This window comes from Ceratotherium simum, chromosome 10 (assembly GCF_057802395.1).
Source record: "Ceratotherium simum simum isolate JZ-2026a chromosome 10, ASM5780239v1, whole genome shotgun sequence".
Taxonomy (NCBI): Eukaryota; Metazoa; Chordata; class Mammalia; order Perissodactyla; family Rhinocerotidae; genus Ceratotherium; species Ceratotherium simum.
This window is the reverse complement of record NC_141909.1, coordinates 9,506,737-9,530,169: the sequence shown is the minus strand read 5'-3', so window position 1 is coordinate 9,530,169 and position 23,433 is coordinate 9,506,737. Positions and strand designations below refer to the sequence as shown.

Here is a 23,433-nt window from a genome sequence, read left to right as displayed (position 1 = left end):
CATCTTTTTAGGGTTCAGCCCGGTGGTGTACTGGTTAAGTTCGCGCACTCTGCTGCGGTAGCCTGGGGTTCACTGGTTCTGATCCTGGGCGCGGACCTACGCACCGCTTGTTGGGCCATGCTGTGTCACGCGTCCCACATATAAAGTAGAGGAAGATGGGCATGGATGTTAGCCCAGGGCCGATCTTCCTCAACAAAAGGAGGAGAATTTGCTGTGGATGTTAGTTTAGGGCTAATCTTCCTCACACACACACACACACAACAAAAAACCCCCCATCTTTTTAACGCAAGGGTTGACAACCTGATAGGAACCTCTTTCAGTTTTGTTGAAAGCAAAGCATTGGAAATACCTGTTTTCCAAAATGTTTCTGGAACTCGAGCTATTCACTCCTTCAATTTCTAGGAAGAACACTACATAAGGCTTCACTTGACTTGTCAGAAAGCTCTTAGAGCCTGTGACTCTTTCCTTTAGAGGCTCCAAGTTTAACTCAGTATTCTCAGAGAGGGTTGGGAGAAATGGAATAAATTTCCCTGCTACATCTTGGCCAACAAAATTTTTAATCAGCCTTATTAGTGGTATAATTTGCATAGAATAAAATTCACCAATTTTAAGTGTAAGGTTCTGAGCATTTTGATAAATGTTTAAAGTTGTGTAACTACCACCAAAATCAGGATTTAGAATATTTCCATCACCCCAAAGTGTTCCCTCGTGCCTCATGTAGTCGATTCCCTTGGAAGGTTCCTGGCTCTGATCTTTGTGTTAGTATGTTTTACTTCTAGTAACTGGGTAAATATCTAGGAGTGAGATTGCTGGGTTATGTGGTTAGTGTGTAACATTTAACTGTATAAGAAACTGCAAACTGTTTTTGAAAGTGGCCTACCAACAGCAATCTATGAGAGTTACTGTTTATATCCTCTGCTATCATCAGTAATTTTTCATTGTAGCTATTTTGTTGGGCATGCAGTGGTTTTACTTTGCATTTTTGTGGTTTTAATTTGCATTTATCTAGGTATTAATGATCTTGAGCGTCTTTTCATGTATTTATTTGCCATCGCCATGTGCTTATTTGCTTTATTGTCATTCTTTGCTGAAGTTTGTTCAAATTTTTTTCCTCATTTTTTAAATTGAGTTACTTACCTTACTATTGGGTTGTAAGAGTCTTTATATATTCTAGATCAATTATTTTTATAATGTGCTTTTTTATCACATGTTTTAAATATATTTTTTAAAAACTTGGAGCTGCAGATGTAGCTCATCCAATTTATGGAAGATATCCTTCATATGCCCTAATTGTCAAAGCAAGGGGCCTTGTCAAACCAATCAGCTAAATCAGACTTCCTCTCTTGTCAGAAAAAATTTCTGACTTCATTTTTTAATTCTAGCAAAAAAAATCAACGTTTCCCTGTGTTAATCACCTTACATCTGAATTCCAACTCCAAGATAGATAGGGTTCAGGTCATAAGTTTGTTATCTCTTAGATGAAAAAACAAAATTGTCCTCTTTCAATGTTTCTAACCAGTGCTCCTTCTTTTGCTCCCATAGGATTACCCTCAAGAGTGATGCTTTTTTTTGGGTAAATAGTTGGGGATGGAAGTGCCAGCATTTTAACTGAAATTTGTCTTTACTCCCACTCCACTTTATAGTATTTCTATATTTAAAATATTCCAACACAGGGAAAAATACCCATTTAAAAATTCTTAAATAAATGTGTATCCAATTAAAAAGATAAGAAGCCTTTCTCGGACATCAATATTCTGACCTTTTTGTTTAGTTGGCGTTCAAAAGTCTTCCCACCCTGCACCAATGCCCCACAGTAAGATTGAGTAGATTAGATAATAGAAGATTAGAGAGTAAGGTGTTCCTTTTTTCAAGAAGGAGAACACTGCCAGGAAAGAGGAGGTGGGAAGGGGGAGTCCAGGACAACTCAAGCGTTGGGGCATTTCAAGCAGGGAACTTTTGGGAAGTTACACATATGGAAGTTGAAGAAATGGAAACTGATTCCCTAGCCACTCCTGCATACCCCTTGGACAATTGCATGAACTCCCAGGAGTATTCATACCACAGTTTGAAGACTCTTGTTCTAAACTAATGTGGTTTTTGAAGGGGTAAATGTTAGAGAGACAATGGGATGTCAAATATTCTAGGAAAGATAATTTATTTCCTGCTGGAAGAGAGTGAGAGTTTCCTAAAGGGAGAACAGAGTGATGTCTTTGAGTAGTCAATGAGGTTCATAACCCGAATTTATTCAAGTCTCGTTGATGAGAGATTTTAATGCACCAGCCCCATAATTGAAGTGTCTCTATATCTCTCTCTGTCTCTGTATCTATCTTTCTCTCTTTGTCTGTCTGTCTCTCTCTCTGTCTCTGTCTCTCTCTGTCTCTTTCTCTATCTCTGTCTCTCTCTTTGTGTCTCTGTCTCTGTCTCTCTCTCTTTACATATATATTTTTTCATAGAAGGTGGGAGTGGTCTTATTTATAAGTACATGTAATAATTTTATTATTATTTCAAATCAGTATCTTCATCACACTGTTTTTAAGAGTCTTTGATTAGCGTTTCCCAATATGATTTTCTCAGGGACAACCTCAATCTGTATCAGTGGGAGACCTAATCATTAGAGTATTTAATTAAGAGTTTCTTTCAGGCACTTTTCAAAGAATAATTTAATATTTGAGAAACTCCACCTTATTTATATCTCTGGAGTTGAATACTGAATAAATCTTGACAGTTGTCACAAAGACTCAAATAGGCCAAACATTACAAAAATTAGTTTCATTTATTCAAGCCTTTAAAATAAAATGCTCATTTAATATGATACTTACAGAGGCAATAAAATACGTAATTTAATCAGCTTTTCAAACTCATTTAAAAATAGAGAGCTGTCATTTTAAAAACCTATTTTTCTTCCCTCTAGAACATTAGGGAAAAAAACACAACTCACAAGATACCACATCATGTAAGAAAGCCGAGTTCTGTCTCACTCACTTATCTTGATCAACAGGGAGGAAAACCTGCTTGCTACAGCTGCTGGCATCCAGGCCCTTGACTTTGGGTGTGTTGAAATTATGACATGAATTCAGTGTGTTTTTCTGCACCTGCCTATTTTCTGTTTGATGAGGAAAATGTAGGAAGTACTTAACAGAGAGACTGAAAGTCTCCCTTTTGCACCATTAGAAGCGTATTCTTTGACACTTCCTAATAAGAAAATCTGTACCACCTCTCCCCTACTATCCTTTAGTAAAAATCCCTAGTCCCTTTTAATGTATTTGTCTAATGGTGGAAAAATATAGGAGCCTTATTCAATTGTAAATGTGGACCTTGTATAAAAAGGTACACATATTACAACATTTAAAAGCAGAATCCCTCACCCCTCTTTTGAAAGCTAAGTTAGGAGTTGATGTTCATGGTGCTGTACTGCTGAGGTGCACCACCAGGATCAAAACTCACATCACCCAAATGCAAAAGGCCCTTTGGAGCCTAAACATTTGAAAGGGAATGTATGAGGCAGTGAAAATGTCCAAATGGAAAATGAAACTAAACCACTATGAACTGAGTTAAGAAGATGCCCACATCTTGCTGCGGAATAAGGAAAGGAAAATTAAATTAGACGCATAATTGAGAACCCAACACTCGGCCAGTGGTTTTCCCCTTGGCATTAAACCCTGCTGCCAATGATCAAAACCTCCTTGCTTCCTCCTCTTAGACCTACTTACAGCATCCAAAAAACTTACTTGGCAATGCCCTTCCTACTTCTGGGGCTCTGGGCATGTCCTTTTGTTCCTCAAATACTGTTTAGCACTCACTTCCCCCATGGCTCCCTGACTTCATTTTTCTTATTGCTACTTACTTCTGCACATCTAATTGACTCTAGTCACCCATTGCAAGTGGGCTTCTGTTATTTGTGCTTTTTCCATGTTTCTCCTATTATCTTGTATTGCATTGAATTCACTCACTAGAGTAGTAGTGTTTCTTCCAATATTTCTGCAGTCTTTGCACCTCTCGCCACCTCCCCACTCCATGCTGTCTATTGTAGGGTCTTCCTATGAATCAAATAGCTGTCATGTTAGCCAATGTGGACCCGCCTCATGCAGGCAAATCTTGAGGAAGTTCCTCTCCAGGGCTTGAAGAGCTCTTTGCCAAATTCAAGCCATTTGAAAGAATTCTGTTTTCCTAAAATATCTACTGGGTGTCATTGGACTCTGGAGGCAGAGCAACCGATGTACAACATCCCTGATGAGTTATGGGCTTGATTGTAATTTGGTTATTGAATTCCATTTAGTAACTCTTTTATTTTTACTTTTGGACGATCTCTGGAGAAGGCTAATATTTTTTTTTAAATATAGGAAGTCATATATTTGCCCATGTTACATTACAATGTGATATAAATAAACAGGTTGCAATGTTTTCAAGATAGTAATTAATAAGTTAGTGGAAGACATTCATTTCAGTCTTTTTATAATCATAAATACTGGAAAATTCTCAATCATTTTATAATAATAATTCATTGCCTCTATTTTAACATACAAAAAGTCAGGTTCTTATCTCTGGGTTATGAGATTCTGGGTAAGAATTCAGTTCAGGAGTTACAAGGTTCTCAGTGCTACCTACGTCAGGTTTAGCCTGAGCTCTGAGGATATTTTGTTGGGCATATTACAAAGACTATATATATATATATTTATATACATATATATATAAATATTTGTCACATTAAAGATTTGGACCACAGTCACTTGGTACCAAAACCAGTACATGGATTCCATTAGAATTTAAATTTTGACTTTAACTTTTTCCTGACAAATATCCCATCAAAACAAATAATTAAATATTCTTATAGCTGAAGCATGTTCTTTAGAATTCCTCTTTTTTGTCCATTTGGTGTCTACTTTTCATCTAGTTGAAAGCCTTCATTCACCTTATGGAGCGATGACTCGGGGACTTTCTCGTTGTCTTTGCTCTCTGGAAATTTCTCATTGTTTTTTCTATAATATTTCTTGTATCCAAAATAAACTAGAAAACAATACACAGGAGGTTAAGCAAATTTAATAATAATTATCTGCAAACTTACTTTGGATAGTGATTATAACATATGGCTCAATATAATATGTGCCTACTTAGAGAAAGCAATCACCATTCTTAGTTCCACGACCAGTCACAATAAGAGGGATGACTGCTCTTCAGGAGGACAGAGTATACAACTTGAGGAGAACTTGCTCAGGGCAGTCACGTCACTTCATGCAGGCACGAGCCTTGCAGGTAGTCCTCATCAATAACAACAGCAAGCATGCATTCCATACCTCCCATTTCCCAGTTAATGTGCGAGTCCTCAATAAATATGCTACAAGCTAAGGTGCAATGTCCAGGAGCTTGGTGGGTGTGGGAGGACTTGAGCTGGAATAACGCTGTCCCTCCCTGCCTTCACTCACTCCTTCCCAGGATGGAGGAGCCTTGGCTGATGGGTAATCAGCCTTCCTCTTTTCCGTGAAGCTGCTAGTCTCTGGTGGCAGCCATTTTTCAGCATATTTTTGAGGTCAGCTCACCTGGATAGACTACCCTGCAAGGTGAGACCTGCAATGTATGTGTGTCTATGTGTGTTATGTGCACATGTGTGAGGCAGTGGAGAAGGATGGTGTTAACAAACCCATTCGGTTGCAGTTTCGAGCCCTATTTTCTAATTAAGTTTTATCTATTAAAAAAAGTGCTATTTTGTGATCTAAATATCTAATTTTTTCTTATACCTCTCATTTGGTTCCAAAGTCAACAGAGGAAGAGAAAGTATTACTTATGGAACCCTCAAATTCCAATACCTCACACTTAAAAACCAATTTTAATTGGTTTTTATGTATCAGACCAATGGGTAATAATATCGTCTATCTCACAGGGCAATTCTGAACATCAAGTGGGATAAGATAGTGAAGTGCCTGGCATGGCTCTGGGAGAGGAGTAAGTGCTCAGGAAATGGTACTGTCATTAGGATACACAGCTGAGAGAGACAGTGTCCTGCTTCAAAGATCTTAATATGTCAAGATCAATATCTCCTTGGACTGGTCCCTGCACTTCTAATAATGTTAGCTTTGAAGCCACTGAGCTAGTGAATCTGTTAAATTGAGCTTGTGATGAATTAAAATATCCCAACATTTTATTATAACTGTTTTGATCTGCGAGTCCCTCAACTTATACATATGCCGCTGATTTTATTCAACCAAACTTGCTTTCTTCCTTTCTTTCTTTCTCTCTCTCTCTTCTTCTCTCTCTTTCTCCCTCCCTCTCTCTCTCTCCCTCCCTCCCTCTCTCCCTCTCTTTCTCTCTCCCTCCCTCCCTTCTTCCTTCCTTCCTTCCTTCTTTCTCTCTTTCTCTCTCTCTTTCTTTTCCTTCCCACCCACCTTCCTTCCTTCCTTCCTTCCTTCCTTTCTTCCTTCCTTCCACCCTCCCTCCCTCCCTTCCTGCCTTCCTTCCTTCCTTCTTTCCTTCCTTCCTTTTCTCTCTCTCCATCTCCCTCCTTCCCTTGTTTCAAAAACTATTTAGACTTCTACTCCTATCACCAAACTACGTTTCCAGGCATTGAGTGTACCTCATAAAGATGCCTCACTCTTACTGCTAAATCTCTGGAAATGTATCAGACCAACACTGGTGCCTGCCTCTGCATCATCCCTTCAGCCCATCTACTAATCCCTTCTGAGTGAGTTATTCAACTTACTTCAACTTATAAATCTACTTAATGGTACTCTCCACCAGTCCACTTTCTTGGCTTGTCTAATTGACATCACTGGCTAATTATCGGGAAAAATCTCAAGGTGCATCAAATTGGGTGTATCTCTATCATACAAGAAAACAAGGTAATTAGGCCATGGACCTCTGTGTCCCGCAGCAGCGATAAATTGGCCGAACGTTTCCTGTGGATCCAGAGAGTCCTCCACTAGAAAGGAAAACTCTGCTCCGAGAATGACATTCAAGACTGTAGTGCAGAAAATGATTAACACCCACAGGCGGGTTGAATACCCAATGGAGCTCAGTAAAAGGTAGACCAAACCGAAACAAAACTATCTTGGGCATTTCATAACTTAACATTCACATTACTGTGTCATTCACCTTCACCATACAATCCCCATTAAAATGCCACGAAGCTTATCAAAGCAGTTTCTTTATTAAAAAAAATAGAATTTAAAAATAGATGTTAAACATCATCTGTCCTGGGACAACAAAATGTAGAGAAAAGTTTCAATGAGGTCAGTGCCAGCAGGTGGTAGGTCTAATGGATGAAGGCTATACGCCACATCAGAAAAAAATTAAGAATCAGGTTACCTACTCTAGTACTTGAAATAAAGAACATTTGCTTCAACTGTTTCAACTGCATTGGTATTAAAAAATACATATATATATATGTATATATGTATACACACACATATCTGTCTTCTGATGTAACTTAGCCTGATAAATTTGCATACAATTTTCTGATAAATATCGTATATTTACAAAGCATATAAAGATGATGCTTTGAAAAAACTTACCAGTCCAGGGTTCCTGGAAGCATGGAGGAAAACACACAGTACATTGTTCCTAACAGGTTAATATGCCTCCCTAACTACTGAGGAGAAGGAAGTCAGTGAGGAGAATTGAACTCCCTTACTTTTCACCTAAAAATAATCTTTAACTAGAACTTTTTGGTAAATTACAATTTTTTCATCAGCAGTGGGGAAGTCATGATAATATTATGGGTGGCTTTTTCCACCCATTTATTTTAGTGCCAGGAAAAGGGAATTTAATTTAATTTATATAATTCACTGACAGAAAAAGGAAATTAAAAAAATGCCATATTAACTACCCCAGGATTTCTCAAAGAAGAACATCATAATGAAATGTGATTAGCATTCTTCCTTACTTCCTAAGAATACTGCTGCAAAGACGAGCTGGAAAATGCTGTAGATGAGTGGGAATGTGAATATGTAATTGAGCTGCTCTTGGGTGAAGGAGAGCTGGACTATGGTGGAGCACAGCTGAGTGTTCTGCATCCCTGTCTCCAGAGCCACTGTTCGGCACCTAAAAGGAATGTTAAGAGAATATATGTTTTCACTGGATTTTTTTTGTTTGTTTTGCTTTGTTATTGTATAATATTAAAAGTAGATATAACGAGAACAAGTATGTGTGTGTATATATATCTGCTTTTAATGTATATATATTTATTCCATATATAATTTTATTTATATATTCTTTCTCTCTCCCTATATATATACACACACATAGATAAAATCTTGCTCTAGTCACCTTTTATGATTGTTCTGATAATGAGAAAATAGATACAAAACTCTATAAAAGTTAAAAAGGCATATGCAAACTAAAGCTACTATTGTTATTATCTTCTCCTTTTCACATTTAAAAAAAAGTTGAAGATTATAACATCTTTCTGTCCAGAGAAATAAAGAACATCAACTAGCTTATTTTGCTCCCTAAGCAGTGGAATCTATCAATATCTATATCTATAAATGTATACATATACATAGAATATTTATTTATATTATATTTAATATATGATAATATTTATTAATAACTAATTTATATTTATTCAATATATAATTAAATTATTGAATAAAATATAAGTCAAATTATATATTGAATAAATATATATACATTAAAAGCAGATATATATATAAATACATAAATATATATAAATAAATATAAGTATAATATATGTATAAATAAAAAATACATACATAAGAAAGGAGTGGGCTCATTTATATTAGTGTTCCATAAATGACTAAAGGGGTTCATTTCGCTCTTTTCAATTATGTCCTTGGTGAGAGTGCAGAGCACAGAGAAGAGGATGAGAAAACACTCAAGACAGAGTATTTGTTATAGTTGTTTTATTGTGAAATTGGTTTTGTTTTTCTGACTAAATCTTGATCAAAATCTGCGAGGTAGGCATTACTGCCCCCATTCTACAGATAAGAAAGTCAGAGAAGGAGTAAGTGCCTGCCCTAGGTCCCACGGTCGCTAAGTGGGAGGCCGGAGTGCAGGCCCAGGTCAGCCTGACTCACGTGTCCCACTCTCTCTACTGTCCTGCACGGCTCATCTCTTTCCCAGCCTCCTACATGCACTGGTCCCTACACCTGCTTTTGTCCGCCTATTGAATCAGAGGGGCTGGAGGAGAGGAAGTGTCTTTACCCAGTACCAAACCCATAAATGCTAAATGCAGTTCTAATATTCAGCACCCTGGGGTGATGAGTTCATCCTGTTGCTGGCTGGAGAATCTTCATATATTACAAGGCCAACCCAAGTGCTTTTGTTAAAGTTGTTCTTCTTGGAAAATAAGGATGCACGACAATGGAGGAGCTCAACCTTGTATGGGGAACGGTCCAGAAGAATTTGAACAACAGAGAGGCAGGCAGTGTTTTCTTGCTGGGGGACTTGCATAATTTAGGAATGAATGTGTCTACTCAGAATGATGTATTCAGAAATAGGGTGAATGTTATTATAGGTGAGATTTTGAATTTGTCACCAGTATTTACAGCTATTATGTGTTGAATCGTGTCCTCCCAAATGCAAACACTGAAGTCCTCATCCCTAGTCCCTCAGTGCCTTATTTGGAAGTAGGGTCACTGCAGATGTGATTCATTAAGATGAGGTGATTACAGTGCACCCTTATCCAGTATGACTGGTGTCCTTGTGAAAAGGGGAAATTTGGTCACAGAGACATGCATAGAAGGAAGACAATGTGAAGAGACACATGGAGAAGACGGCCATCAACAAGTGGAGGAGAGAGGCCTGGGACACATTCCTCTCACAGCTCTCAGAAGGAACCAACCCTGCCGACAGGTTGATTTTGGACTTCCAGCCTCTACAACTGGAAGACAATAAATTTCTGTTGTTTAAACCACCTTGTTTGAGGTACTTTGTTACACTAGCCTTAGCAAACCAGCACAACAGCTATTATAGAAGAAAATTCCCAGTTCAATTTACCAAAACACCATACCTGTGCCAGGGCTGACCAGCTATTCTAGTCAGAAAAAACCCTAGAGAGTAACCGGCCACAGGAAATATCATTCCTATAATCCACAGTTTGGGAGCGATGATCCAGGCACTTTGGTACAGTATTCCTCCCACCACAGCTGTGACCACAATAAGGATTGCGCCAGTGATGGACCCAATCTGGAAGAAAGACACAAGCAGACCCAACCATCATGATAATGAAGTCTCATCTCTGTGTACTCCTCACCCTATGGCTGCTGTCCGCCCACCAGAAACGCTGGCGCTCGTTCCACATTTTCATTTTTAGGGAAATAGGACATATAGCGTCCATGCTCAATTAGCTTGAAGAAGATGTTTTAGCTCGCAAATTATCTTTGTCAGAGAGGAAGAAAACCCACTCAATAAGAACAAGAAGGCCTGGCTTTCAGATTTAACTCCTGCCCCCCTTCCTTTGGTAAATCCCAAAACCTCTCTGAGTTTTAGTTTCTTCATCTGTAATTAAAGATGAAATCTTGCCTTAGTCACCTTTTATGATTATTATGATAATAAGAACATAGATATAAAACTCTATAAAGGTTTAAAAGTCACATGCAAATGAAAGCCACTTTTGTTATTATTTTCTCCTTTTCACATTTAAAAAAAAATTGAGAGATAACATTTTGCTGCTCAGAGAAACAAAGACCACCAGCTATAGCTTATTCTGCCCCCTGATCAGTGGAATACGTCTATGTCTATGTCATCTCTCTCCATCTCCATGTCCATAGCATCTAGCTAGAATATAGTTGGTGAAGAGGAATAAATGGTTACTAATTATATATATATATATATATATTAGATATCATCTACCAATTGCCAGGCACCGAACTGACCATCTGGATACAGAGATAAAAAAGATATGATCTATTTTCTAAGACAGCTGTCTAGGTATATTTTATAATACAAACCCAAATAACAGAGATAAGAGCAAAGCGCTCTGGGGGTACAGAGTACAATAAAACCAAGAGGTGACATTTGAATTGGGTATCTCAAAGGGGGGATAGAAATTTGCCCTGTGGATGTGAAAGAGAAAGGCATTCTAGAAGAGTGGACTGCATATCTAATAACTTTAAGCCCCCCCTAGAAGGGGGTTTCTAATATAAGGAGAAAACCAATTTAGGAGATGGAAAGACCTATTATTTCAGCTCACACAGTGGAGCATTTGACCCGGTGGCCTAGGGCTTGGGACACTTACCTTAAGTATGAGCTTGGCTTTTTGGGGCCATTTGTGATTAACAAACATTCCAATGGAAACAGGAACAACAAGAGTGACCAAAGACGTACCTAAAAATGACGGAAGAGTGATTTGGTCAACAGAACACATAGCACAGGAAAGAGGAGAACAAAAGAGTAAGCAGCCTGAAAAAGACGTAGATGGTGTTTCAGGCTCTCTTCTTGAACACATAAAGCAGAAATGAAACAACACCAACGACTCTCCTTCCTTACCCACTCGAGTAAATAATTTAATATTACTGGTGGAGAATTGATAATATTGATGATATAAATCCTTGGTTAATTTTTTAGAGTTCCTTACACTGCCAATCAATCTCTTTTAGTATCAATTTGTCAGCATCCTGGCTTCGTTGGTTTTTGCATCTTTACATCCTAGCAAAAATATCTTTTCAAAGTTTGTGTGTGCATGTGTTCTTGGGGTGTATGTAGATGATATTTTACATCTATCTGTTACTTCATGGTAGTATAAATTTTTTAAAAAAGTGAAAAATTTTCCAGGCATTCCGAAGCCTATTGACTTCTAGTTAGGACTGACTTTGGTTACTCAAATCTTCAGCAGAGAGGTGAGAGAATAGGTTGAAAGCATGCTTTAAATTTTCTGTGAGATAATATGTTTGGCGACCTCTCAAGTAATTATAATTCTTTGCAGGAGCATGCTCTCTCAGCCAGATAAAAGAGTCATACTTCAATTTCACCATGTTAAATTTACTGATATACTCGTGACATGTGGTTTATTTCTCCATATTATTTAACACTCATTTGTCCAACAGCTGCTTTGATATACTATAGCACCAACAACTTCTAACTTCTCATGGGCTGTTTCTTTTTCAGACATCTTTTAAAAGCAGTAGGAGAAAGTGGAACTGAATAATGAAATTTGGAGAGTGAAGGTTGCTTAGTACTGGAGTAGATTGAATGAGGGCTGGAAAAAGGCTTCTAGATTCCAGGGCTGTAAATATGAACTTAAAATGAGTATAATAGTGATGAAAACATACTTTCTTTGTAGGCTTCTGGGCCTCCTGGCGATATAAGGGTTAGCAACTACTTCTTCCCAGAAATTACTCCATGGGATTAAGTAACCTAAGGATACCAAGAGCAGGAAAAAAAAAGAAAAAAGATGAGAGGAGAGAGCAAGGAGAAAATGGTGAAACAATGTATGAAAGAGTCGTTGATAGACGTACTGGAAAAAGCCCCCAGAAAAATCTCCTCTGAGTATCCTTAAGTCCTGCTCCTTTGGGAGGAGACTTCCTCCACTGGGTCTGCAGACTCTTCCCTAAATTGTGTAAAGTTTGTGGGCCTTAAATTAAAGCTGTCTTGACACAAATTGTACTGTGTTAGCTTAAATCTAGGTACAAATATTGTGCCTGGAATGTAAGTGGGGTTAGGTTTTGGTAACATCTTTACCGGGTTGGATCTGTGAAAATGCAGCCCATCCGCCATGTTTGGTCCCTCTTGCTAAGAGCCTTTGTCTCCTTGGGGCAGCCCAAGGCTTCAGGATAAACACGGAAGCAGGACCACCTGCCAAAATCCATAGCAGCATTGCATTTCCTCTCCTGCCCTGATGAAGCCAGATACAGCTTTTCTGAGACTTGAAGTTGACCGGAAAAGACACTCTTTGCCCTTGGTCACAATCCCGCCTGGAGAGGTGGGATGTTGTAACTCCCCGGTGGGCGAAAGTTCCCGCTCTTCTCTTCCCCCCACTCTGTTTTCCTTATCCTTCCTGCGTCTGTGCTTCTGTGTCAAAGGCCTGTCCATATAGATGAGAAAGCATCTGCCTACAGTCACACCATTTGAATCATAACTTGGTCTTAAATCAAGTTTACACAGCAGGTATAGGAGGAAAGAAAGGTAGAAATAAAGAAGAGAATGAGAGGGTGGTGAACAGAGTCACAGGGTGGAACTTGGAGCCGGATAGACCCGGAGCTGAACCTTATTCACAAACCGTGGCAACTGGGCACATTACTGGACCCCTCTGAGCCCTCCTTTTGTGAGATGAGTAGAATTCTGTTTATCTCACAGTGCTGCTGGGAGAATTAGATGGTGAAGTGGGTATATGGTTCACGGTACTAGACACAAATGTAGGCTAGAGAGGAGTAGGAAGAACAACTTGCTGCAGTGTGTTTTCAGTGGTACCAGCCATGCAGCCGCCGCCTCCTCCATCCGGATGTCATCATCTGAAGGGGCTCAGAGGGCATTTATTGAATCATCAGAGCACCATGAGCACCGTGTGGAACCTGTGCCAAAAGTCCTGCCCCACCCAGCAGAGTGGAGAGCAGACCAGGGGCTACTTCCAGCTCCCCAGTCATCTTGGACAAATGAAACACTTGAGCCTTAAACATCTTGTGAAGTAATTGGGTTGTTTGTTCTCTATATTAAAGCACTAGAAAAACCAATAGCAAGAAGGTTAGGTTGGAAAATAGGCCTGGGCAAAATGGTGAGTACGTGGAGTTAATATCTTTTTTTATCAAATTTTCATTTAAAAAATTTTTATCTTTTCTTCTTCTCTTCCATTTTCTTTTTTTTTTTTTTGCCTTTTACCTCTTCTGTGATGACCTTTTCCTCCATAGAGGTGCTAATTACTCTTTTGCACTTTTTCTTCCTATTAAAATTTATTCACATTAAAAGATGTGATATAAGTCATTCACACCATAGTTAGAATCACTCAATATTGCTATAAGGCATTTTCCAGAAAAGAGTGAATATCAAGAGGAGAATATTTTAAGGCTTAATTCTTTTCTTAAACATTGAGTAATAAAGAAGTAATACTCCTCAGTCAGCTGCAGATTCTTTGAGAGGCCTACAATGTACACCACTCAAACAAACTACATTCTTTAACTCTAAGGAAGATGTCTTCCAAGGGAGCAGACTGAGAGTTAAGCAACATGAGGCACAAGCAAGTGGTTGTGGAGGGCCCCCTACAACCTGTTTGCAGGAGATTATGTCTGTTATGAAGGAGTTCCCCTGGGGTCAGTAGAAGGACCTTGTACAGGAAAATCCCATACTTGAACAGGGTGTGCCAAAGAGGACCACTTTTTTTTTTTTTTTTTTGGTTTAGTGGCTAGGGCAGGAGTGGGGAGAGAGAAGAGATGATCTGAAAGTATTGCAATACAGATTGTCACCAATTAGCATTCCCAAAGTTTGTTCTAATTCACTTGTGTAGACTCTGAATCATGTTTTAACACAGGAACAATCTTTCTTAGAAAAGGAAGAGATTTTAGACACCATCCAGTCCAGCTTCCAATGCCAACAGGAATCCCTTTTACAAACATCCTAACCAGTAACCATTTAGCCTTTGCTTACATCCTTCCTTCAATGGGACACCCACACCTCTTTGAGGCAGCCATCAGGGAGACATTCGTCTCCAAGGTCAGCTGAAAAAGACAATGTAGCATGCAATGTTCCTGGTGAGTGGTACTGATGTCCTATTTCACCTACATCTCATCTTTCCTGATGATAGTTCGATGGGGGAATTGCCTGGTTTGGGTAGACCAGGAGCCATCTTGTTCTTCCTTTGACCCCATGTTACACCAGCAACTTAATTTGTTCTCCCAGAAATAGAAAAAAACTCCTTTGGACTAGGGGTGAACATCCTAGAGTTAAAATGAGTGGAGACAGAGTCATAACTAGCAAATTTGACCCCTGAGGCACGACACACAACCTGTGCCAGTAAATCAACTTCTGAATCAAGATGTGGCTCTCAGTTGAGTGTTACAAACCTGTGTTTCATCTGGTAGTTTCCTATGGCCACGCTCACGATTGCTCACTTGGTGCCCTATTTTTAAATCATTAGTGGAATGTTCTTTGTATTTCTTCAGTTTGAGTGTCTGGGTGCAAACTCCTGTTCCCATGAACTATTTGCACTCTGAGTTAAGGAACAGGTGGAGCCTCTCATACATTAGCAGCTTCAGCCTCCTCAGGTCGGAATGGCTGTGCGGAGGAATCCCTTAAGTTGGCCCCTCTCCCTGGTGATTTCAATGGAGGAAAAAAACAGGTTCTTCCATGGGGTCAAGGTTTGGCATTTAGATGCTGCCAACCTTCGTTCAAATGCAGAGGTGACTTGTAATGAAATACTAATTGGTCATAAACAGCTGCTGGTGCAAGAGGTAAATATCAGCTGGGTCTGAGCCTGGCCTAAGAACCTAGCTGGGGACAAGCAGAGAGTAGGAGGGCAGTATTCATAAGTCTTGCCGAAGAATGACTTACCTATGTTATTATAGGGAATTACGATCGTCCCAGACTCGACCCACATTTTGGTATAGGTAAAGAGGCACAGCGGCATCATTCCCAGGGCCAGCAGCGTGGAGCATGTGGTCATGCTGACGCTGAAAGGAAATGGGAAGGTGGGCAGGTTGAGTTTTCTAAGGGAGAAGTTGTTTCATTTTTCAATTCATGATTAGAATGTCCTTCAAAAGACTCTCAACCAGCAGCACCATCCCGTCTGAGGGACAGAAATACACACGTGCCCACGTTTGTGCAGGGCCTGGCCTCGGGCAAAAAGCTGAGATCCATGTTTGGTGTCTTCCAACTTCCTCTTGTGCCATCCTCCCTCCCCACTGGTTCTCAAGAATCAGAGAAGATATTTAATGGCGGGTCAAATTCATTGTTCGACAAGGTACAAGGTGCTTGGACAGGCCACCTTTTGAACTTCCAATAAGAGTACAGCACACACGTTTATACCAGCCAAGACTTCAGGGGCTTCGCCGTGTCTGTCCAAGTTGGGATGAGAGGGGCCTCCCTGGGCCCTTGGAGGAGAAGACAAGTTCAAAGGAGGAAGCTTCAGTGTCTTTCCCTAAAGCAGACAAATTATTACACCATTGCCCGTAGCCTGAGAAAAGAAGAGAATGCTGACTCAAAAAACCACAGAAAACATGCAACCAGGCCTAGATTCTATTCCTGCTGAGAAATTTACCAAATGTGTGTTCACAAGACCCAGGATCTGGTACATTCCTCCTGAGAGCATCTGTGTTTTAGGGGATGGACCTGGCTGAGTAGGTGGACTTTGGTTTTCGATATGGAGGAATTAATATGGAATGATGCTATTTTCTGCACTGTGACAGGATGGAAGAGGAGGTTTGGGTAGTGGGTCTTCCTGTTCCTATCATAGTGCCCTGTGCACAGGGTCACATTCTCTGCCCGGGGAACAGAGCTGTTAAACGGCTGGGCTAGACACCAAACGCAGACACTGCCTGGGTTAGAAGCAGGTATGGCCACTTCCTACATGACTTTGGGTAAATTACGTGACTTCTCTTTGCTAGTTTCTTTATCTGTAAAATGAAGATCATAATTGTTGCCACCTCAATAGGCTGTGAGGATTGAATGAGCCAATGAGTCCAGTGCTTAAAATAATGCAAGGCACTCATTAAAAGCTAGTTATTGTTATTACCAATCCAGCCACAGTGTGTGTGTGTGTGTGTTGTGTTCCAGCATAATACGGTATTAGGAAACTAGAGAAAATTTTCTGAAAGGTCCTTTCTCCAATAGCTATAGCATTGAGACTATAAAAGTAGTAATTTCTTAAAGGTATTATGTGTGGACTTGGAGGAAAATGCTAAATTATCTACACCACCCACTCCCCCCAAAACAACAGAAACAACCATGCTTTACAATGCTAAGGAAAACAGCTGGAGGTGAGGCATTTCATTTCAATGCATCTAAATAAGCACAGTTTTGGCAAAATAAAGGGTGGAGGCATTGTTTGTCAGGGGCTTTACTTCCCTAATAGTCTTTTTTTTTAAAAAAAATCAGGAATGACTTCACTTACTACGCGTTTAAAAGATTTAGAAAAAAATACCTGTCTTAGTAGAGATAAATCATGCAACAATAACCAATGCTAGAGAAGTATGTAAAACTTTTCTAAGAAGTTCAATTTATTACAGTGACAGATTAACTTACTTTAGACACAAAATAGGATGCGAAGGTAGAGTCCTACACCAGAATAATAAGTTAATGTGCTATAATTAGTGCTTTGTCCTACTTGTAGTTAAAGTACTAGAGTTTGTCAATGATCTTCCCCTCCCTCTCTTCCTTCTTCACTTCCTACACTGTCCTCTTTTTTTATCTTTTATTTTTTAAAGTCAATGAGAATGGATTTAAAGTTATCCCCATAATAAAATCACTTTAATTCTACTCCATCCAATATGATTTCTAGAGTGGAGAGGATGGGAGGGAGTCTGGAGGAGCGGGGCAGTATTCATTTCCTGGATCATAGTGAAGAGAAGGCTGGGAGTTTTTTGTTTTAAACTATGAGAACAACTTTTAGAAGAAAGTCTGTTTCTCTCCTTGTTTTTCCTTCAAATTTCCTTGTGAAAGTTTCAATTCTGAGTTATTGCTAAGACAATTTATAAAGTTGTATCATGGTTTTGAGTTTGGCAAGAGCAGTTTCTTCAAGGCCGTGAGGAGGGACAAGACAGGAGTTGGAGAAGGAAATGGGTTAGATTTGGTGGGCCATCTCGACCGTGAGGGCCCGCAGAGGGACAAGAGAGTAGGAGGCTGGAAGATAATGCCATTTGAACTAATACAAGAACAACACCGAACCACTCAAAATGAGATGAAAAACAATTCACAGGGAAATAATTTTAAGGAACAATGTAGCAGAATAAATTAGCAAAAGAAAAAATCATTTTACATGAAAAAAATCAAAGTTTATAAAGAACACAGATGTCAACAATGGAAATACTACCATAAATTTATATTGGAATAAGAAAAAATGTAAGAAAAGAAAAAATCTCTTGGCTTTGGCTCTATTAACCACCAGGGAGATTTTCTTTTCCTTTTGGAAATAAAAGAAAGCAATCAATGAGAGTTCAGTGTATGTTGAGGAATTGGGTGAAGTCCGTGATAAGGAATGCAGAATATTGTAATCATTTTAGAAATGAAACACCAAGTTGGAAAGATCAAAAGAAGTGTATATAGGTGGTGCTAGAGAGTGAAGATGTGATAAGTGATAGAAATAATGTTGAGCAAAGGTTAATAGTCTGGACAAGGATAAGTGGATAGGTCTGGATTCCAATTCTGACTCTGACATGACTGACTCTATGCCCGCCGTCAAGGTGAGGAGCCTTAATTTTATCACCTGTCAAATGCAGAAAATAATAGTACTGATCTCAGAGGATTATTCTGAGGATTAAAATGCATGTAGGACACTTCTGTACTGTGCGTGGCTCATAGTAGTGCCTACTAAATACAGCTAGTAAGTCAAATATAAGCTACGTGAGAGAAACAAAGATTGGTAACTTTGAGGGAAAATAAAAGAAAAGTCAAATAGTGTTGGGTTAGTTCTTAGAGTAGAGAGCAGCTGCACATTTATGTGGTAGAAATGGAGGGATTGCCTTGAATATGTGATAAGCTAGAGGGTCAGGGATCTTGAACAACTGAGATAACAGCCAAGGTTGAACTGGAAGGTGAAAAATGAACATCTGGCCAAAGAGCAAAGGATGTGGTAGGAAAATCTAGAAACTATTAAATCTACAAAATAATAAAAGGGAGTGTAGAAAGTGCACGGCAGTGAAGGAATTGGGGGAAACTGAGGAAAGTCAACATAAGCAGGGATTCCCTAAAGAAGTGGGAAAATGAGGAGGAAAGTCCTTGTGTGGTGTGGCTGAGGCCACTGCAAAGAAAACAGTGATGTGAAAACGGGGACTCTCTGGGGCTAGAGCAGACACAAGGGGGCGGGAGGTCTCTGTGTCCCCCGAACTGCAGGCCTGGTCACCAGCAAATTCACCTGAAAACATCACCTTCGTTTCTCCCTGAAACGTATCGTGCATCAAGTGCCCACGGCACAGCGAGAACAGGTGGAAACCTCTGTGCACGGATCAGATTCCCGCAACAGCTTTCTAGGCTGCAGTGGTCTGAGAAGGAGCAGAAATATCACTTGCTGTATTTCAATGAGCAAGGATTCAATGAGCAAAGTGTGTTATTTTTATTTTTTTTAAGTCACTAGAGATTGCAAAATGCAATGGCTCCCCAGGTTTGGAAGAAATAATAGGGTGAGGGGGAGGTGATTTGGTTTCTTCCCCCAGGAACCACACCCAGGAAAGTTCAAGCCAGGCAGGAGTTGTTGTGCTGGCATTGTGTGGCATCTGCTCAACCAGTGCAGGTACCTGTTGGTATGAACAATTGCATCTTGGCTGCTGTTGCTAGAGCTCAAATGGAAATGAAGAAGGTAAAGTTCCAAGAGGACAGAATTGGAAATATGAATGGTGCATAGGATTGTATCTAAGTTATCAGGAGACCAGTTATCCAGTGCTTGCTCCAGAAGAATAAAAGGTGTTGGCAATCTGTTTCCTGATAGCTGAAGCGTTACTCTTAATTTGCTGTAGAGAAATATTTGCAATTTTCCCCCTACCATAGGCAGTGCATCGTCCTCATCATACATCGTGGCATAATTTAATGATTATGGGTTATTGTGATAAACGTTATTATTATTTGCTCCGTTAAAATACAGTGATGTCTTCTGGGTGATTTGTTTATAGAGCTGTTTGTCTCTAAAGTAAACGATGGAAAGTCTGCTGTGCTTTGGGAGTTGTCCTCTGCTTTGGAGGCATTTTGGTCTTCTCTCTTGAGGTCAGGCTTTTGGGGCCACTTGCCGCTGCGGGACACAGGCCTGCCTCTCCAGCACCCCTCCCCACTTCTTGTTTCTCGTCCTTTGTGCTGGGAAATAGCACAACAGAGCTTTAGAATTTAAAAAGAGAGTAAGTAGGTCCTTTGTGAGGAACGTTTATGAGATTAAGTGAGATTTATTTTGGGTGTACAAAGTCTTTTACTGGATCTTGTTTGAGTTATGGATAGGTGGGATTGCCAGAGGGGTGACTATTGGACTGGAGAGGTGTTGATGTTATTTACAAGACAAGGGGGAACTGTGGAGTGCACACTTTCTAGAATAAAAATTAAAATTTTCAATGCCATGCGTCCCATTATTGGTCTTATTCTGACTTGCTGAAGGATTCATATACACCGATTCAGCTGGACGTTTTCCACCACGGTTTCAAATTCTACTTTTGGTTTTCATTTCTTAATATTTTTATTTTTTACAAGAATTGTTATACGAGGTAGACAGGATTACGTAATCATCTCCTGTTTCAAGAGAAATAAGATTTCCTTAAAACCACAGAAAGGTGTGACTTGGAGCTTTTAAATTAAGTTTTTATACTTTTAGCCCACAGAAGGGAATCCGTTTCACCAGCCAAACAACCCAGCATCACACATGCTTTTCTATCTTATAAAATGATTACATGTGCGGCATTATGTTGAGGTACAAGACTCTTCCGTTTTGTTGAAAAGTTATAAATATTATGTAAAAGCTGTTTAGTGGAAGTCAAAGCCCCATATTCAATTTATTGCAATCCCCTCGGGTTAGCTGGTGCTAACCTTTAGAATTCTCACCTCTGGGTACCTAGTTCCTCAGGTCAAACTAAGTTAAAGTCTAAAAAGAACTTATTGCTATACCGTCGTTCACAGATTAACTAACCATGAACAGCACTTATCATCCTTGGTTCTTTACAGGACTTTCCTTAAAAAAATCTATTGCAAAGAAAATACAGTATTTCCTTATGTGAAAAATATGTAATGTGAATCTATATAGCTTGTGTGGCCTTTCTAAAGCTTCTGGAGAAATCAGTACCAGCTGAGATGAGGTGGCAGGCTCCCAATTACTCACAGGCACTGGATCAACATGGAATACTGTCTAACATTTTGTAATTGTGACATTTCTACACTTTGAGCTTCTCTCTTCTGAGTTGAGTAGCTGGTGATTAACAGAGCTGATTGCTTGCTGGACAATATTTAATAAGCACACGTTACATTAACACCTGGCGGGTTTGCAGAAATGCCTACCTTTCACAGGAAATGAGGAATTGTGAGGTAAGGAAGAAGACATTCGTCTATTCAACTTGCAGCATTAAAATTCTCAGTCTCATCACATTAATGCTTCGTCTTATTTCTATTAGTTTTTTTCCCAGTGCTAGTTCGGACTGGCACAGGATGAATTGGGCAACCACTGCAATTTAGATTACTCTGTGGGAAGCAGAGAAACCATTTTCTGTTTATTTTATAGTAAGGTAAGCATAACCTTTTTAAAAAAGCTGCCGCAGGTTTTTTTCTTTTAATACCAGTAGAAGTGAAGCAAATGTACAAATTCTTCCTTAGGTTTTATGCAAAGAAAAAGCTTTTCCAAAGAACTGGCTGTGTCCATTGTCTCACCGTAGATTCTAATGTTTAATGAACAACTTGATTCATTGCACTCAGAGCTCTTCATCACCACAAAGAAACACTTTCTTTCATTTGCTGATACCAACAAGGAAAACTTTCTCAGCTGCAGCTTGTGGCTTGGGAAGGATTTCTTTTTCGAAAAACTTTGAATCTTTTCCCAAAGATAAACAGCAATTATCCAACTCCTTGTTAACCGATTTAGATTAAAAAACACAGACACAAAATATAACCCCCAAATTTCAACAGCTAAGCAGCTGTGCAGGAAGGCAAGTGAATGCATTTATTTTCTTCTGTTTAATTCTTCAGCCATACCCCAGATCAACGGCAGATCAGACGGAAATTCACAATGCCAGAGGCTTCCCAAAAGATTAATTCAATGTGATTGCAGTACGGGGAAGTTTAGATATCTTACCTCAGGTCCATGTCGCCATCAACCCAATAGGCCAAGATGTTGGAGGCAGTTCCTCCTGGACAGCATCCTGTGATGAGCACCACTACAGCTTGGATGGGGAGGATGCCAAAGGCCACTGACAGGACGAATCCTGTGAGGGGCATGAGTCCAAACTGACAGAGGAAGCCAACACATATGCCCCACGGCCGCCTTATGTGCCCTAGGAATTTCTTGATTTCCACATTGCATCCCATGGAGAACATTACCAAAGCCAGGAGAATGGTCAAGATGGTACTGAGGACCACACTCAGAATGGCATTGAAATTTCCAGAAGTTACTACACAGGATGTGCCATTGCAAACTGTTGCATTGGCTGAACAGCCCGTTGAATTATTCATTGCTGGGTTTGCTGCTCTAGTGGTCACAGAAGTCCACAGAAGCTCCAATCCTCCACTCCTCACTAGACAAGTAATGCCTAATCCAACCACGTCAAACTTTTAAACCCTTCCTAAACATGTCACTTGGTGTCTCTTTCAAAAGCCAACTCAGAGAGGCAATAAAAAAACAATAAATGCTAGTATGTCAGTTTCAAGAGGTAACATTACAACATAGCACAAATTATGAATCATAAAAGTCCTGCCAAATTACTGGTCCAGATAGAGAATTATAATTAATCATTTATTGGCGTGATAATGAACCATGCCATATAAAAAGAGCTGTGTTAATGTTTAATGCTGGGAAGTTTTGTTAAATAATTTCAGTTAAGTGACCCTTAAAATCAACTCAGAAAATTACAGAACATTGTAGGGGATGAGCCATAGGACAGAATGTTGCTCACTCATCTCCTTTAAATAGGGGAGATGGGACCCTGAAAAGTCGAGTGCCCTATGCCAAGTTAAATTGCAAAATAGTGTCAGACTCTGAGCTGGAACCCAGACCTTCAATTTCCTTCTGCAGTAGTTTTCCTACTGTATCAATCTGTCTTCTCCTATCGGTCTATAGTCTCATAAAGTATATGTAAGTTTGGGAAACTTGTAGGGCCTTGATGCAAACCTACGGGAGAGTAACGTTCAGGAAGACAGTATGTTTTCTGTGTTGTCTAGTGGGAAGGCAGCTGACTGGTAGAGCCACCCTCAATTACTTACACACACAATTATGTATGTGTCACCATAGTAAGGAAGTGCTTTATAGGTAGAGACAAAACAATTATTTAGAAGGATGAACCTCAGAGGATTAGGTCAAAGGAGCTCTTTGTGCTTGGAGTCAGGAATTGAAATTAGAATATTTTTTTTGGTGGGGGGGCACAGTCGGAGTTTCCAAGGGAGGTTGATTTTTGTAGATGTCAAATCGTCAACCTCATTATGGGCAGAACACTGCACTTGGTGTATCGGGAAGATAAAGAGGTGGAGGAGAACTTGTTCCTGTTCTCAGGGGTTTGTAATCCAATTATTGAGGATGCAGCACAAGAATAAAACTGAGTATTTTGATCATGATTCACAATTTACAGGACAAATCCTAATTTATTATTTAATTTTGTCATCTTAAATTAAGTAGGATTAGCATCCCCATTGTACAGATGAGGACTCGAAGGTTGAGGAAATGAAGTGCTT

The 23,433-nt window shown here is 39.6% G+C and overlaps 1 protein-coding gene across 1 annotated transcript; it reads right to left on the bottom strand.

Annotated features, from left to right (window-relative positions):
- Nucleotides 1-4,876: 4,876 nt before the first annotated feature.
- SLC10A2 (solute carrier family 10 member 2) lies at nt 4,877-22,221 on the bottom strand. The gene is made up of 6 exons (XM_004423161.3): nt 21,845-22,221; nt 15,430-15,548; nt 11,189-11,277; nt 9,962-10,137; nt 7,874-8,031; nt 4,877-5,004 (listed from the first exon to the last, which is right to left on the bottom strand). The coding sequence occupies exons 1-6, from the start codon at nt 22,219-22,221 to the stop codon at nt 4,877-4,879; spliced, it is 1,047 nt and encodes a 348-aa protein (XP_004423218.1).
- Between the last annotated feature and the right edge of the window lie 1,212 nt (nt 22,222-23,433).